This window comes from Montipora foliosa, chromosome 14 (assembly GCF_036669935.1).
Source record: "Montipora foliosa isolate CH-2021 chromosome 14, ASM3666993v2, whole genome shotgun sequence".
Classification (NCBI taxonomy): Eukaryota; Metazoa; Cnidaria; class Anthozoa; order Scleractinia; family Acroporidae; genus Montipora; species Montipora foliosa.
The window spans coordinates 6124501-6141080 of NC_090882.1; the positions used below are offsets into that span (position 1 = coordinate 6124501).

At 39.4% G+C, this 16580-nt stretch overlaps 1 protein-coding gene across 1 annotated transcript in view; it reads right to left on the reverse strand.

Annotated features, from left to right (window-relative positions):
• Positions 1-2119: 2119 nt before the first annotated feature.
• LOC137984320 (dnaJ homolog subfamily C member 13-like) overlaps positions 2120-16580 on the reverse strand; it is a 79084-nt gene continuing 64623 nt past the window's right edge. The window contains exons 62-73 of the mRNA XM_068831474.1: positions 16246-16345; positions 15452-15526; positions 14243-14443; positions 14021-14102; positions 13070-13112; positions 10860-10955; positions 9086-9163; positions 8852-8923; positions 7622-7729; positions 6600-6743; positions 5155-5292; positions 2120-4023 (exon numbers count right to left, since the gene is read on the reverse strand). Of these exons, the coding sequence (XP_068687575.1) occupies positions 3811-4023; positions 5155-5292; positions 6600-6743; positions 7622-7729; positions 8852-8923; positions 9086-9163; positions 10860-10955; positions 13070-13112; positions 14021-14102; positions 14243-14443; positions 15452-15526; positions 16246-16345 (1350 nt within the window). The 3' untranslated portion in view covers positions 2120-3810. The remainder of the gene's footprint in view (positions 4024-5154; positions 5293-6599; positions 6744-7621; positions 7730-8851; positions 8924-9085; positions 9164-10859; positions 10956-13069; positions 13113-14020; positions 14103-14242; positions 14444-15451; positions 15527-16245; positions 16346-16580) is intronic.

The window sequence follows — 16580 nt, forward strand, 5'->3', positions numbered from 1 at the left end:
TTTTATGCATATTCAGCAATTCCTATCAATTTCATGTTTATTCATCGATTTCATCCATATTAATCGTTTTATGCATATTCATCGATTCCTGTCAATTTTATGCATATTCATCAATTCATATCAATTTTATGCATATTCATCAATTCCTATCAATTATATGCATATTCATCAGTTTTATCCATATTCATCATTTCCTATCAATTTCATGTTTATTCATCGATTTCATTCATATTAACCCATTTGATGCATATTCATCGATTCCTGTCAATTCATGCATATTCATCAGTTTTATACATATTCATCAATTCCTATCAATTTGATGCATATTCATCAGTTCCTGTCAATATCATGCATATTCATCGATTCCTGTCAATTTTATGTATAATTATCAATATCATGCATATTCATCGATTTCTGTCAATTCATGCATATTCATCAGTTTTATGCATATTCATCGATTCCAGTGAATATCATGCATATTCATCAATTTCATGCATATTCATCGATTCCTGTCCATTTCATGCATATTCATCAGTTCCTGTTAATATCATGCATATTCATCGATTCCTGTCAATTTTATGCATAATTATCTATATCATGCATATTCATCAACTCAAGTCCATTTTATGCATAATTATCAATTTCATGCATATTCATCGATTTCTGTCCATTTTATGCATATTCATCAATTCCTGTCAATTTTATGCATAATTATCAATATCATGCATATTCATCAGTTTTATGCATATTCATCAATTGTATGCAAATTCATCGATTCCTCTTCATTTCATGCATATTCATCAATTTCTATCAATTTCATGCATATTCATCGATTCCTGTCCATTTCATGCATATTCATCGCTTCCTGTCAATTTTATGCATAATTATCTATATCATGCATATCCATCAACTCAAGTCCATTTCATGCATAATTATCGATTTCTGTCCATTTTATGCATATTCATCAATTCCTGTCAATTTTATGCTTAATTATCAATATCATGCATATTCATCAGTTCCTGTCAATATCATGCATATTCATCGATTCCTGTCAATTTTATGCATAATTATCTATATCATGCATATTCATCAACTCAAGTCCATTTCATGCATAATTATCAATTTCATGCATATTCATCGATTTCTGTCCATTTTATGCATATTCATCAATTCCTGTCAATTTTATGCTTAATTATCAATATCATGCATATTCATCAGTTCCTGTCAATATCATGCATATTCATCGATTCCTGTCAATTTTATGCATAATTATCTATATCATGCATATTCATCAACTCAAGTCCATTTCATGCATAATTATCAATTTCATGCATATTCATCGATTTCTGTCCATTTTATGCATATTCATCAGTTTTATGCATATTCATCAATTGTATGCAAATTCATCGATTCCTCTCCATTTCATGCATATTCATCAATTTCTATCAATTTCATGCATATTCATCGATTCCTGCCGTTTCATGCATACTCGTCAATTCCTGTCAATATCATGCATATTCATTGATTCCTGTCAATTCATGCATATTCATCAGTTTTATGCATATTCATCAATTGTATGCAAATTCATCGTTTCCTCTCCATTTCATGCATATTCATCAGTTTTATACATATTCATCGATTCCTGTCAATTCATGCATATTCAGCCATTCCCTATGCATATTCATCGATTCCTGCCAATTTTATGCATATTCATCAGTTCCTGTCAATATCCTGCATATTCATAGATTTCATGCGTATTTATCGATTCCTGCCAATGGTATGCATATTCATCGAGTCCTGTCCATTTCATGTATATTCATCGAGATTTCATGCATATGCATCAATTCCTTTCAATTTTATGCATAATTATCAATATCATGCATATTCATCATTTGTATGCATATTCATCAATTCCAGTCGATTTCATGCACATTCATCCAGATTTCGTGCATATTCTTCGTTTCCAGGCATATTCATTGATTCCTGTCCTTTCATGCATATTCATTGATTCCTGTCTTTTCATGCATATTCGTGGATTCCTATCCACCGGAATAAAAAGGCTCTTGCCTCTGTTCCAGCCCCTCCCCCAGGTCACAATAAGCAGAAACGACAGTTTTTCAAGTGCTTCAATTTTTATTCTGTCATTTTACAAAATATATTTTTTCCCATCTCTGTCAACCTATTTCATATAAAAAGGACCATTTTTACGTTTTTACAGTCTCGTCACAAGAGACAAATGAAATTCTTGTAAGAATTACGGAATAAGATCAATTAACTCCTAATGCTCGTATTAACTTTTCTGAAAAAAAGTTTATTCACTTACGTACCAAAGTAAGGCGATTTGGGGAAAAAACCCCAATGAATTACGTATATTGTCTCTTGAACGAATATTGTGGAATCGTCAACGGACGGTCTTTGATTTTTTCTTGATGTACATTTCGAAGATTACCGAATTGTTCAGGTAACCGTCCGAGTAACAAAGGAAGTTCTTTCCTAAAATTACTGCAACAAGTTAACATGATCAAGAAATAGTCAACAATAAAAATGTTTTTGCTAATGCACTTTGCATCAGTAAAAGCTCTTTTGAAGCGACTCAAAAGAATTTATTACGATAGTAACCATAGCTTGGTTTAAAGAAATGAATTTATATTAATTGCCGAAAATACTATCCTCATTGATAAAACGCCCGTAAAACAAGCAAACATTTTTCCGGTTTCTGTTTAGTCACGCTAGTAAGCGAATTTTGCATCAATAGGTCAAATTTTCGTTTCCGACTATTGAAATGATTCACACTACTGTGAAAATCGGGCAGGACAAGTTCCCGTTTGAGAAAAATAGAAATTACTCCATTACACACGAAAAGCAAATGGCAAAGTCAAGAAGCCCTGTCTGCCGATTACACACGAAAAGCAAATGGCAAAGTCAAGAAACCCTGTCTGCCGATTGGCGTTTACAAGTTCTAAACTGAATTTCTGTAATTTAAAAGTGAAAGATGTTATAAACTTTTGAAGGTTAACCAGGGTTGCAACGATTCACCAAGGTATCTTGCATTGCGATATTTCTTCCCATACTACGAAAATCAATACCGTTTGAACACGATATTGCGATACCTCAATAACATTCTTCCTCCACATTTCAGACAAAAATCTTTCAATTATGCTTCTTTCTGAAATATGCTATGCATATAGCACAGCAATACTTAATATAAATTGTCCACGTATCGCACATCGTTTGGCAGGCCTTGAATCGAGATATGTACACTAATGTATCGTATCGTAAGGAAGGTAAAGATGCAACCCTAGTCTTAAAGTGCCTATCACCTCAACACACTTTTCCACTGTATTTATTCTCCGAAATCGTCCCAAATACATCGTGTTATTTTCTGAACCTTTTGATTGAAATTTGTTCAATAACCGAGCAATGAAGGGCCATGGGTTCAATACCGAGTTGACATCACAGACTGCTTTGCATTGAGGTAATTATTAAAAAACAAATTGCAAATTAATTTGTGACGTCAACCCGGTATCGGACCCATTCCTCTTCATTGCTCGGTTATGGTTATGGATCTTTCCAAGCCAATTAAAAAGTGACATTTCCATCAGAAGGTTCTGAAAACAAAACGATGTACTTGGGACGATTTCGGAGCATAAAATAAAGTGGAAAAGAGTGTTAAGGTGATATGCACTCTAACTTCTTCCATCCAAAAATACCATTTGCTACAATGAATAGTGCTAAACCTTCGCACAGGCAAACCAACCCGAGTCATCCAAACCACACCCATTTCCACAATTATCCAACTTCATGTCTCGATTAACTGTGGTTCTCAACCGCGTTTTCTCTGTCCACTGGTGGAGGCACGTTGGATACGGTGCTGGGATTGGAGGAACCCATTGTAAGGTATCCAGCCACACCTGCAGTACCCGTCAGGTAGCCGGCCACAGCGGGTTTGTCCGAAATGAAGAGATCATGTTTCTGGTCTCTGTAGGAGGCCCACACTGAAGAAGCTTCTAGAATTTTGTTGATCTGAGAATGAACAGAATAACACACCTAATTAAAAAAATGCCAACTAGTATAATATCCTTTTATCTTTGTGCTAATTAACCTCACTAAACTCGTGATTTTTTTTCAATTTTAAACATAGTAATAAGGCCAATAAGTTTGATTAACAGAAGTATAACAAAATGATATTGCTGCCATTTTACATTTGCGCTCTATATGCTATTGAAAAAATTGACTAATAGGCCTTATCACGGTTTTGACCGCCATTTTGACGGGTAGGCAAAGCGTAAAGAATTTGTAGTGTTTATATGGGGATCCGATGTCAAATAACTTTCGTTAAACGCTAGTTCTCAAAAATTTATGAATTGAGAACTGAAGGTACAGGGCAAAAGATTATACAGACCAAATTCTTGGCACTAACCTTTTACAGAAGTTGCCCGGCAGCGTTTTCAAATTTTCCATATATTTGTCTGTATTTTTCCCCGCGAATTTTCGGTAACAGTTACAGACAAATGTGTGGAAATCGAAAACGCTACCACGCAGCTTTTAACGAAGGCTAGTCCCTAAAAATTGGTCTGTATAATCCTTTACCCTGTACCTTCAGTTCGCGATTCATAATTTTTTTTAGAACTAGCGTTTAACGAAAATTATTTGACATCGGATACCCATACAAACACTACAAATTATTTACGCTTTGCCTGCCCGTCAAAATGACGGTCAAAACCGTGATAAGACCTATTTAAGGTGGCTCCATCCGCCTTTATATAATAATGCACGAATTTTCATTTGTTCCCACCTATGATCTATTAGAAGACAGACGCATAGCTGACGTCATCATCAAAAACGTTTGATTCTGTATTACATAAAACAAATAGTGTGGTAAGAACATCAGTGACATGACGTGATAGGTTTTGTTCTTAACATATTTTGACGTCATCCGTGATCTATTACTGAACAGACGCACGGCAATATGCAATCTGTTTCACGACGTGAAGGTCACGTGGGGAACGTGAGCAGTTTCGTTGTACAATTTACGCGCCGAACAACGTAAAATAAGCGCTAAATGATTAGAAAAGCACAGTAATATTTTCAAATGACGTTCTCGAAGCGGTCGTTGTCGTCCTTGCTTACGCTTTCTAATAATCGTCTTTTTACCTCCATTCCATGAGTCAGATCTCGTAACATGGCCTTCAGAGCTTTGACAATCTGCGCCTTCGTCGCTGCTTGGTTCTCCACTTTCAAGGTTCCGTTCAACAGACCAAGAAGATACTGGACCAGCTCAAATTGAAGAGCCTGAAAACGAGAAAGCAGTAGAGATGCATCGCTAACGTAATCACCAATTGCCTTGCCTCCCAGAACAAGCTTAACTATATTGCGAGTTGTTCGATATCTGTGGCTGACAGGAATGAAATGAAACGAAATCAAAATGTCTCTGACTTTTTCCAATAGACCACTTTCGATATATTAAAATTCATGAAGGGGGTAGTTTCTAAAGAAACTGTGGTGCGGCGTCGGTGGGGAAGTAGTGTACAAAAATTTGGTTTTATCAACAGAGTTGATAATGTAAATTGGCCACGGTACAGAGATTCTAAAAGCTGACGTTTCGAGCGTTAGCCCTTCGTCAGAGCGATTCGACGGGCTAACGCTCGAAACGTCAGCTTTTAGAATCTCTGTATGGTGGCCAATTTTCATTATCAACTCCGTTGATAAAACCAAATTTTTGTATATTAAAATTCAGCTTGGCAGCGAGGCCTAGAGGACACAAACAAAGGAAACTGAATGAACATGTTTACTCATTTCTTTTGTTTGTGTCCTCTTAGCTTCACTATCAAGCTGAATTTTAATATATCGCAAGTGGACTATTGCCGTAGACACGTTGCTTAACCTCTCTTCTTATACACGTATTTACTCGATGTTAAATATTACCATTTTCTCTTGGTATGGTATTAGTCTTTATTATATGGACGGGATTGCTTTACCGGGAACTAAAACACTCGTAGAGCCAATACGACCACTATATCCAGGAACAGAGGGGCGTATTTTTCGTGTTTAACGCGAGTGGTCATATTGAGCAACGACGAAACGATTCCCGCCATTTTTTGCCTTTTTTGTTTGAATTGAAACCCAGTATTTGTATTCAAGCCTGCTTTTCAAACTTAACCCTGTATCAGATTTATTCCAATAAAACGAAAATTACACGTTAGCTCGAAGATATGCATTTTATGTTCTCGTGGCAAGAACAATAGGCAGCTTAAGCACGCGCGTTTTTGAGACGCGGACGGCAACCGGAAGAGAACATTTTGCGTGCCAGAACGGTGCCTCCTAGGTTTTTATACTAATTATCTCTAATGGAGAAAAGATACTTAGTAATGTAAATGTGGTTGTGTGAAGAAAAGTTAAAACAGAAAACAGCTCACTTCCGGTTGCCGCCCCCGTCTCAAAAGCGTGGCGTGCTTAAGCTCCCTGATATCTCACGAGTGAGCGCATCTCGCCACTGTGTAATATCCCCTAAATCTTGTCCATTTCTCTTATTTTCACTAGCCTTTGTATAGTATCTATATCATCGATAAGGGACTGATCTTCAAAAATAAAAACAATACCTGTGATACGAGCTCTGTATGGTTCTTTTCAAATATTTTATAAAGTCCTTCACAAGCCGCCCCTACTACATCGGGTCTGGTATCCATAGCCTTGATCACGTGACTGATACAGTCGCTAACTTGTGCCATGCTCCGAACACAGATCTGCAAAAAGGTGGACAAGTAAAGCTGAGTAATAAGGGCTTCATGGTACCAGGCATACATGCCACAATGCGTCACAAGGTGTCTCTTAAAGCCTAAGAACTTCATGTCACTTTGCTACACCAAGTAACGTAAATTTCATTACGTGGCTGTATTGTATCTGTCTTTGCCTTATTAATCGATGAGTTGCGAATTTTAAGCTGGTTGAAGCATTCATCTCTGATGACTCGCCCATCCATGGAAAATCCGAGAGCACTTGTTTGTAATCTATAGGCCACTTCCGAAAATACCATAACACTATTTGTTTGCCCTACAAAAGTTTGCATACGCATTGTTATTTGAATGAAGCTTAAAATGTTTCCACACTCCCAACGTTTCCACACTCTTGTATAATGTCCGCATCAGCTAGGGGTGATCCTATGCTATCGCAAGTGTCCTTTCATAGACTACTTTCAAAATGGTGTCCACCATTACATTCTTTTAAAATTCTTTTGAAATTTGCTTGTCATAGCGCAATCTCGTCCCCAGAGCCCGCTTTTCCTTTGGTCAGCACCAAGAACACGTACTCTGGCCACTTTTAACGCAGAATTCCGCTAATCACGGACTTCCGGCTCGTCTACGCACGCTTAGAAATTTCTAAAAACAATGGTTGTCAACGGTTACAAAAATGGACCTTCACTACGACTGCGCATAAATAGGGAGTGACCAGAGTCTCTGTTCTTGGTTCTGACCAAAAGAAAAGCGAACTCTGGGGACGAGATTGGTCGAGGTTAGAAAGGCTTATCAGCATTAAAACAAAAGAACATTTTAGTTGGCTGCTATTATGAAAGAGGTCTATAAGTTCACCAATTTCCTGAATTTGAACAATCTGACAGCCTTACCTCATTAGCAGAAAGAATATGAACAACTTGAACAGCGGATTTAATGGCTCCATCATTTGAAGAACTCATAGATTTTATGATGTTAGGAATATGTCCAAGGCCGGGAACCTGAAGGTACAGAAAAGCTCTATTAATTCAACATTCTCTCAGCAACCAAAGGAAACACGCAAGTAAATGCGTTTTACATGAAATGCTGGATTTGCGCGTCAGTTCAAATCTCGATCTCCCCATTCATTGAAATGTGGCGAATTTAAGAAACGGCAACTGCTACGGCAACGACAACGCCAGAGAAAAACTAAGGAGAAATGGTTGTGCCGCACACACTGCATGCAATTTAGTACCTCTGCAAAACAACGTGAAAGAACCAAATTTAAGGTTTTAAGGTGGCTCCAACCGGTGTCAAGAATTTGGAGGGGATGTCTTATTAAAAGGATTTACTCAACGCACTGTTTCACCAGACGGCAATGTTATGGTACCATATGAAACCCCAATAATTGGTTCAAACGATGAACATATTAATGTGACGTAATAAATTACCATGGAAACAAAATAACCATCTACAACGCCCTATATTTCGTGTCGTGACCCCCATTTCTTATTGCTGAAAAGTGATTACAAGGCTAAGATGAAACTCTCTGCAAAGTTTTAAAAAAATATCTGGAGCGGATTAGAGCCACCTTAAAATTTTCCAATTGTGAAGGTTGCTATGAATCTGCTCCAGAGAATCTTTTTAAATTTTGCAGAGAGTCTTATGTTATAACTGTCATCACTCTCCAGCAAAATAAAAATAAAAAAGGGGGGGGGGGGGGGGGTCAACGAGTTCGTTTTTGAGATACAAGCGCTTAAACACAAAATATAGGGCATTTTTAGATGGTTCTTTTGTTGCCATGGTAACCTATCACATCACATTAACGAGTGTGTCTTGTTAAGCACTTATTGGTGTTTCATATGGTATCATAACATTGCCGTTAAGTGAAACAATTGGGTAGATTTAATCCTTCCAAATAGAACAGTTTATTGAAAGAGTTAGAACTGGTTTGAGCCTCCTTGAAGACAACGCAAGTGTTCAACAGTGAATCTATCATTCTTTCCCTTTAATTGAAAACCGTTTGAACTGATTCAGTTTCAAACCGACACGGAGAAAATACTTGCACAACAATAGATCTCACTCCTGTAGGATTAATTTGAGACAGCGCGGTGACATCATGTGCAAATAATAGTCATGCTCACCTGATCTGCAAGTTGAGGTTGGGCTGTGAAGAGACAGAGCGTGGCCTGGGTAACGGTCTCCAGAGACTCACCCTAAAACCGGTTAAACAGGATTAGTAAGGCCACGTGAGCTACACGAGAAAGCGCACGAAAATTGAAGCAACAAGGAATAAAACGAAATGACTATGGTAACGCAAGACGAATCACCATTTACGTCAAACACGAACGCCTTGGTCGCTGCTGTGATGAACTTACATTTGAGGATGATTTGGTTAACAAATCAACAAACGTCTGCAGCAAAGCCACGAGGAATTCCTTCGGTTTCCGAAGAACCTATGATAAAAAGGAACGAAAAAAGGACATAAAGCAAGACTGCAGGATAAGTGATACACTACAACAAGAGTGATTTGTAGGATGATTTTCTTAATGCTACAAATCTATCAACGCCAAAAAACTGAAGATTACAGGACATAGCCAATTCTAATGTATAAAGAGCAAAAGGAACCTCAACCAGAATAGAGTGAGGAGCATTTCGAAAAAAAGACGCATGATAGCCCTTTTGCAGCTTGTGATCACATGGTACAAAACCCGCCATACTGGAGCGCAAATTGCCCACTGGGCACTCTAAGGGGGTGTTTACATGATACCGGTACGAGTTTCATTCTGGTACGAGTTGTCAATTTCATACCGCGTTTACATGGACGACACATATATTGACACACCTCAAGTCCTTCGATTACCGGACGCCATCTTGACGAATATTTAGAAATACAACGCATGCGTCAATAGTCCCAGTCCACCACGACTTGACGACTCGTACCGGAATGGCAGTCAATGTAGCGTTTACATGATACCGGTATAACTTTTCATACCGTTATGAGAATTTCGATCCGGTACATCTACCGGGATGAACTCATACCGGTATGACTTGTACTGGTATGAGATTTTTCACCGGTATCATGTAAACAAATACAGAGCGATAAGTAAGAACCGGGATGAACTCGTACCAGAATGAAACTCGTACCGGTATCATGTAAACACCCCCTAAAATGAAGAAAATTTAGATTAACTTGCTTTGTTTTAGATGTCCCAGTGCGCAATTTGCATTCCAGTGTGGATGTTCTTGTGCCATGTGATCACAAACCTGAAAAGGGAACATTAAACCTGGGGGCTCTCCCTAAAGGCTATAATGTGAAGCCTCGATGATAGTTTGAATTCACCACACCATCTTGGGACATCTTGCTAAACTGGGGCAATTTTAACGCAGTTCACTTTCAAACATTTATCCCGGCTCTTCAGCTCTCTTGGACCTAAACCAATGGCTACCATCCTGACGAGGAGACACTGGAGGTGGACTGGCTATGTTACCCATCAAGATGCTTCCATTGCGAAAACTGCTTTACACTGGATGCCAGAAGGGAAACGCAAGAGGGGTCGCCCCAAGATCACATGGCAACGGACAGTGGAGAAAGAAATCGAGGAGATGGGGAAGACCAGGGGAGGTATCAAGCTTATGGCAAGGCACCGGCAGATGTGGAGGGAACATGTTGCTTCCCTACATGCCACTTAGGCGTAAAGGGCATGAGTGACTGTTCAGCTCTTAAACAACCCCTCCCTCCCTCCCTCCCCATACACTTTCTCATTTCAGTTTTCGATCTAAAACCTTAACATTTTCAAATGCAATACGGTGGGGAGGGGAGAAATTGCATTGCAGAGGGGGAGACACCAGGGACCCACAACTCCAATACTAGGTCTATGAAACAGCATTTTCAAAGGTCAAGCTATTTTTAGACGAGTTCTTAAAATTAGTACAACGCCCTTCCACAAATACAATGAAATTGTACACTCCTCTTCATGGGCTCCTGCCTAGGCTTAATTCTGTGACCTACAGAGAGCACAGGTCAAGATCCGTGGGACCTGTACTGTGGGCTAAATTGGGCAAGGGCATTAAAAAGTCAGTAGCTATTGTTTACTATTATTATTATTATTATTATTATTATTATTATTAAGACTGGAGTTAAAAACTTACCCAAGCCGGCTGCTGAATAAAAAGTCTGAGATATATGCCTCCAATAATTAACTCGCCGGCAGCTTCATCAAACATGACTTCAAAGTCATCAGGCAGCTAGGATAAAAGAGAAGATGACAATGTTAGTTTTGCAATTGAATTGATGTTCCATCAAACATCAAAGTCGTGAGCAACTCTTCCGACTCTCAGGATGAAATGTAAAACATACTCTAGGAGTCGCACGCACGCACGCACGCACACGCCCAACCAACCATCACCCTGCATGTGAACAAACCATGTGATTGGCATCCTTTTCCCACTTTTGCTCCTGCGTTCTTCTTTTCATTTCTATTACAGCTTCAATCCTGCAAACCAGCCCTCAATGTGCGCCTTAAGCTCCCGAAAGAGCAAGCGTCATTAGGGTTTTATGGCTTTTGAACGCATTTTAGAGCGTTTTTAGATGATATATAGATTTAGCCAAGCCTAAGAGCGGAGCTCCTGGGTTATTCATTCTTACAATAAGTTAACCGGGCTTGAGCCTGCAATCCAATGGAAAGACAGCACCTGGTCAGCGGTTAACTTTAAAAAACAGCTGAACTCGATGAGCTGTAAACTTGAGCCCAAGATATGGTCACATTATACCGGTCAGCGGAAACCTTGTAGCGGAACTCGAAGTCGTGTGCAAGGAGTACCATGAATAAGAAAATATGGTAACCCACCTGTGCGAGAATATTTGGTTTTGGTCCACCCCTCCACGTATCCTAATGTGACCAGTATCGCGTGACCATATCGTGGGCTCAAGTTTAGAGCTCATCGAGGCAGCTATGCTCCAGCGAATTTACAGCAAACATCTTTGATATTGGACATCCATGTTAAGGTCAATTGAAACCTGTCAAAACATGGTATCCACTGACCAGTATCACATGACTATGTCATGGGCTTAAAGCTCATCGAGGTAAGCCGTTTTTTGAAGTTTACCACTGATCAGGTACTGGGTTTCGATTGGATTGCAGACTCAAGCCAGGCTAACTTATTGTAAGAATAAATAACCTGAAAACCCCGCTTTTAGGCTGCGCTGAATCTATTTGTCATATGGCCTGTATAGGAGGCGCGGTGGCCTCATGGTTAGCGTGCTCGACTCTGGAGCGAGTGGTCTGGCTTCGGGCTCTGGCCAGCGACATTGTGTTGTGTTCTTGGGCAAGACACTTTACTCTCACGGTGCCTCTCTTCACCCAGGTGTATGAATGGGTACCGGCGAATTTTTAATGCTGGGGGTAGCCCTGCGACGGACTTGCATCCCATCCAGGGGGGTGTAGAAATACTCCTAGTCGCTTCATGCTACAGAAACCGGGGATAGGCTCCGGCGTGTTGGGCCAAGGCCTCGTAAGCAGACTTTAACTTTTTACCGTATACCCCACATGCGCTTTCATTGTAAAACTATTGGGAAAATCCCTGTATGAGGGCCATATGCATTAGCAGGCGCAGGGCCGGAAAAAGCCGTACAGCCCTGCCTGGAACACGTACTACTCCTTGCAATGCGACTTTAGAGGATTTGTGGCTTTTAGACATCCAAGTTATTTACAGCCAGAAAAGCAAATGCAAACAACATATTAGATAAATTTTCTGTGCAACATTTTGTTACATACTTTGTCCAAACTTCATATTCTGAGTGCTCATGGACGGTGTAAAGAGCCCATATGATAAAATGCTTCTTGACTAAGTTTAGCTCAGGCCTGACGGGAAAATATTTGGCCCTCGGTCATGGCGCATGGACCTTGCTGCATTTGGTTTGTACACCATTGATCTCAGGCCAAATATTTTCCTGTCTGGCCCTCCCACTCAGTCAATAAGTACACAATATCTTTGACAGGTGTCAATTGACCATAATATTGATGTCCAGTATCAAAGATGTACGCTGTAAACGAGCTGGAGTATGGCCACCTCGTTGAGCTCCAAACTTGAGGCTACTGTACGATATGGTCAGGCGATACTGGTCACATTGGCATACATGAGGGGGTGGATGAAATGTGTGGTCGTTCAGTGACCAATACCAAATTTTCTCGCACAGATGGGTTGCCATATTTTCTTACCAGTGGTGCTCTGCGTGCGCACGGAGCTCCGCAATAATAAATTTACAGTTAGAACATTTCTGGGGATTCGTCAACCTCCTTCCCAGATGCCCCAAACCAAAGAGTCGGCAAAGGTACTGGGATCTAAGTAGGGAATTTTACCTTCCAGTGAATGTCGGGACTGTCTTTTTGTGCCTCGTAATGTCTAAAAAGAGAAATCAAAAGATCATTGACATTGACTTGACATAAAATTATTGCGGCATTTTTCCCTTCATATGTAATTTACAATTGTATCATATTGCACTACGTCTTTTAGTGGATGCAGCAGGGGCGTTGCCAGGATTTTTCAAAAGGATGGGGGGGGGGGGGGTCACACTGTGTCAAACAAAGGGTACTCAGGTGGCAGGTTTTTGCCACCTGAATATTGTAGGTTGTTTGATTAAAAAAAGGCTTTCAAAGGGGGGATCACGGGCACCCCCGAACCCTCCCCCCTAGCTACGCCCTTGTGCAGTTGGCTTGAGTTTCTACATTGAGGATGCTGTGTATGGCGGATAGTTTTTTGTTTTAAACATACGCTTTAAGTACCGGTATACACCAAGCCACAATCTGTTCAAAGTAGACCCATATTTATGATGCCAAACATTTATTTGCGATTTGCGAACAGTTGTTTTGGGGACTTCCTAGACTGAAATGGCGAGAGAAGTCAAAGAATCTCCATGTATGAAAAACCGTGTAGACAAACCGCCTGGTCATGTTTGTAAGATAACACAAAGCCAGAAACAAAATCTTGCAACTGCTGACCAAAGTATCCCAAGTAAACGCCGACAGAGCGTCTTGTTAAGCAGAAATAGTTCTTTCGTTTTTCGATGCAAGCCTTCCCACTCTTCCTTTTCATTTTGATGTACTTTAACTATCCTAAAAGCAAAAATGCCCCAAAATGCCACTAAAAAATTAAGAGTTTGATAAAAGCGCTGGAAAGAAAAATAAACTAAGATAAAACTAGTTTTCCTTCAATTTTCACAATTAGGAAGTTTTAGCTGACGTATAATGTGTCATTTATTGCGCCCCTCTTGTGCAAATAACCGAATAAATAACAAAAGAAAGAAATTTTACTTGTCTTTCAGCTGTTTTACCACCGAGCAGACTTTCTCTCGAGCTTCTGTGTTCCAAATAAGCTCAGGGTTTTCTTGATTAGCTGAAAACAAAAAGTATAATTGAATCAATAAAGTGCAGTATAAAGATCTTAAGCAAAGATGTCTTTGAGTTATGGACGGCGACCAAAAATAGACTTTTCTGAGTCCACTTCACAGAGCACATAAAATGAAGCTGATTTACCCTCAAACATGTGCACGCTAGCTTCGGCACTGTCACGCATGGCATCCATGAATATGGCGGGCAAAAACTTGGACAGAATGATCTTGACTTTTGGTCCAATGAGTTTATCAGACATCATCTTCGAAAAAAGCTCAGCTGATCTCTCGCGAACTGTCGGATTTGTGCCATTACAGAACAAGTCCAGAAGATAGATCAGACCACCTAGAAAGAAGACGACAGCTCAATTTTTTCGAAAAACAAACCTCAAACAAACACCCTTCTTCAAGCAGATATGTGCAGAAATGCACACAATTAGATGCATGCTCATTTCAGCATCACAAAGTGTCCCCTTTCTCTTCCCCCCAAGTTACACCTCACTCGCACCAAGGAATGCAGACAATGTGAAAAAATTCCCATAACTGCTTTATCTCATCAAAAAATAAACCCTAACCCTGACACAAGCTCACTGCTAGAAATAGGTACCAAATGCTTAGACTTGCAGGGACACTTTGACATTTTGATTGGGTCTGCATCAGCGACATTCCTCTGGTAAATCGGACTCATATATTTTAGAGACATAGCTACTGTAACTTAAGAAATGCACTTTCATATAAAAAGTTACCATGGCAACAGGAAAGTCTTGCAAAAAAACACCCTATATTTTGGCTTTAGTTGCCCATATCTGAAAAACGAACTTTGGTGACCCCAATTTTTTATTGCACAAAAGTGATCAGAAGGCCAAGATGAATCTCTCTGCAAAGTTTAAAAAAATTAAGTGGTGCGGATTCAGAGCTACTTTAAATTTTCAATTATTTAAGGTGGCTCTGAATCTGCGCCACAGATTTTGTTAAAACTTTGCAGAAAGTTTTATTCTGGCATGATGATTACATTTCAAAAATAAAAAAAACGGGGGTCACCGAGTTCGTTTTTGAGATATGACCAGCTAAAGCCAATATATGGGGTGTGTTTGCAGGGCTTTCCTGTTTCCACAGTAACCTTTTATACGCTACAAAAATGACCGAATCTTTTTCAGCAATAATTGGTGTTTGATATGGTACCACAACATTGCTGTTACATGATAAAGTGTTGTAGTGTCAATCCTTCTAATAAGAACGTTTCTTTTAAGTGTTGAAACTCGTTTGAGCCACCCATAAAAGAACAATAATTATAATTATTACAACAAAGATTCTCCTATATCAAGTTGTGTCCCAAAGCTTCCTACTATCTTGCCTTTGTTCATGGTTTCTTTTACGAGTTTGGTGTTTGAACACAAAGCGTGCATGGTTTCAACTGTTAATAGACGATCTGAAATAAAAATAAAAATAAAATTTACTTATCTAACTCTGCCAGTAGGCCTCGTATCAATGAATGAATGAATCCACGAATGAGTGAGTGAACGAAGGAAGAGGTTTCCAACTTTCTTTGAGAACAAAAAGATTGATGGAGGCTGCACGAAAAATAACTTTTCAAAAGTTTGATATTTTATACCTTGAGAGGCAAATTACTCACCATTTGCGGCAATCGTGAGAATCTGGTAAAGTATCGTAAATCTGCCATCCAATTGGGCTAAACAACAGAATACTGGGCGACTTATTGTACGTTTCGTTCTTCAAAAACTACCGACTAATCTGCATCTGGCTTCCATGTGCAGCCCTCAATTCTATAGTTTGCTCTTTTCATTGGCCTGTCACCTGACCGCAAGGGTTGAAAGTTCAAGATGGCACCCAGCAGCATTCTAAGCCAAGTCATGCTGGAAGAAAGGCTTGCATAATTATGGCCAGAACAAGCTGTCGTTTTGATGAAGGGATCTCCAGATTTTAAGAACAAAGAAATGCCAATGACAGAAATTGCTAAAAAGTTGGATCAGAATAGTAGGTTATCCATTACATTTTATACCTGAGCATCCGGCTCGAGTTTGTAGGGTAACCTCATCCCATGTATTGACGTTAATAAATAATTGATTGATTGCCGTTTTCCAAGTAGAAGAACTAGGGTGAGGTAGGGGAGAACAAAGAGGGGGTTACCTGAAGGAAGCGTGTGTAACGTTAAGAACAGGAATCCAAGAATGTCGGCATCGGCGATGCTGGAAACACAGTTCTTGTTTGCTGTAGTACTCGAGATCACCTACAAAACAAAACATTGACCAACATGACACGCTTACGGTTTAAAAAAGTAATAATTGTTAATGAGATTGTTGTCGTCATTATTATTATTATTGTTGTCGTTGTGTCTCATTTGTTACAAACAGAGCCCTACAAGCCTTTTCTTTGTAAATGACATCACAGGAAAATAAATCTTATCACCATCATCATCCTTATCATCATCAACATCGTGGCAAAACGTTGTCGCCTTCATATTA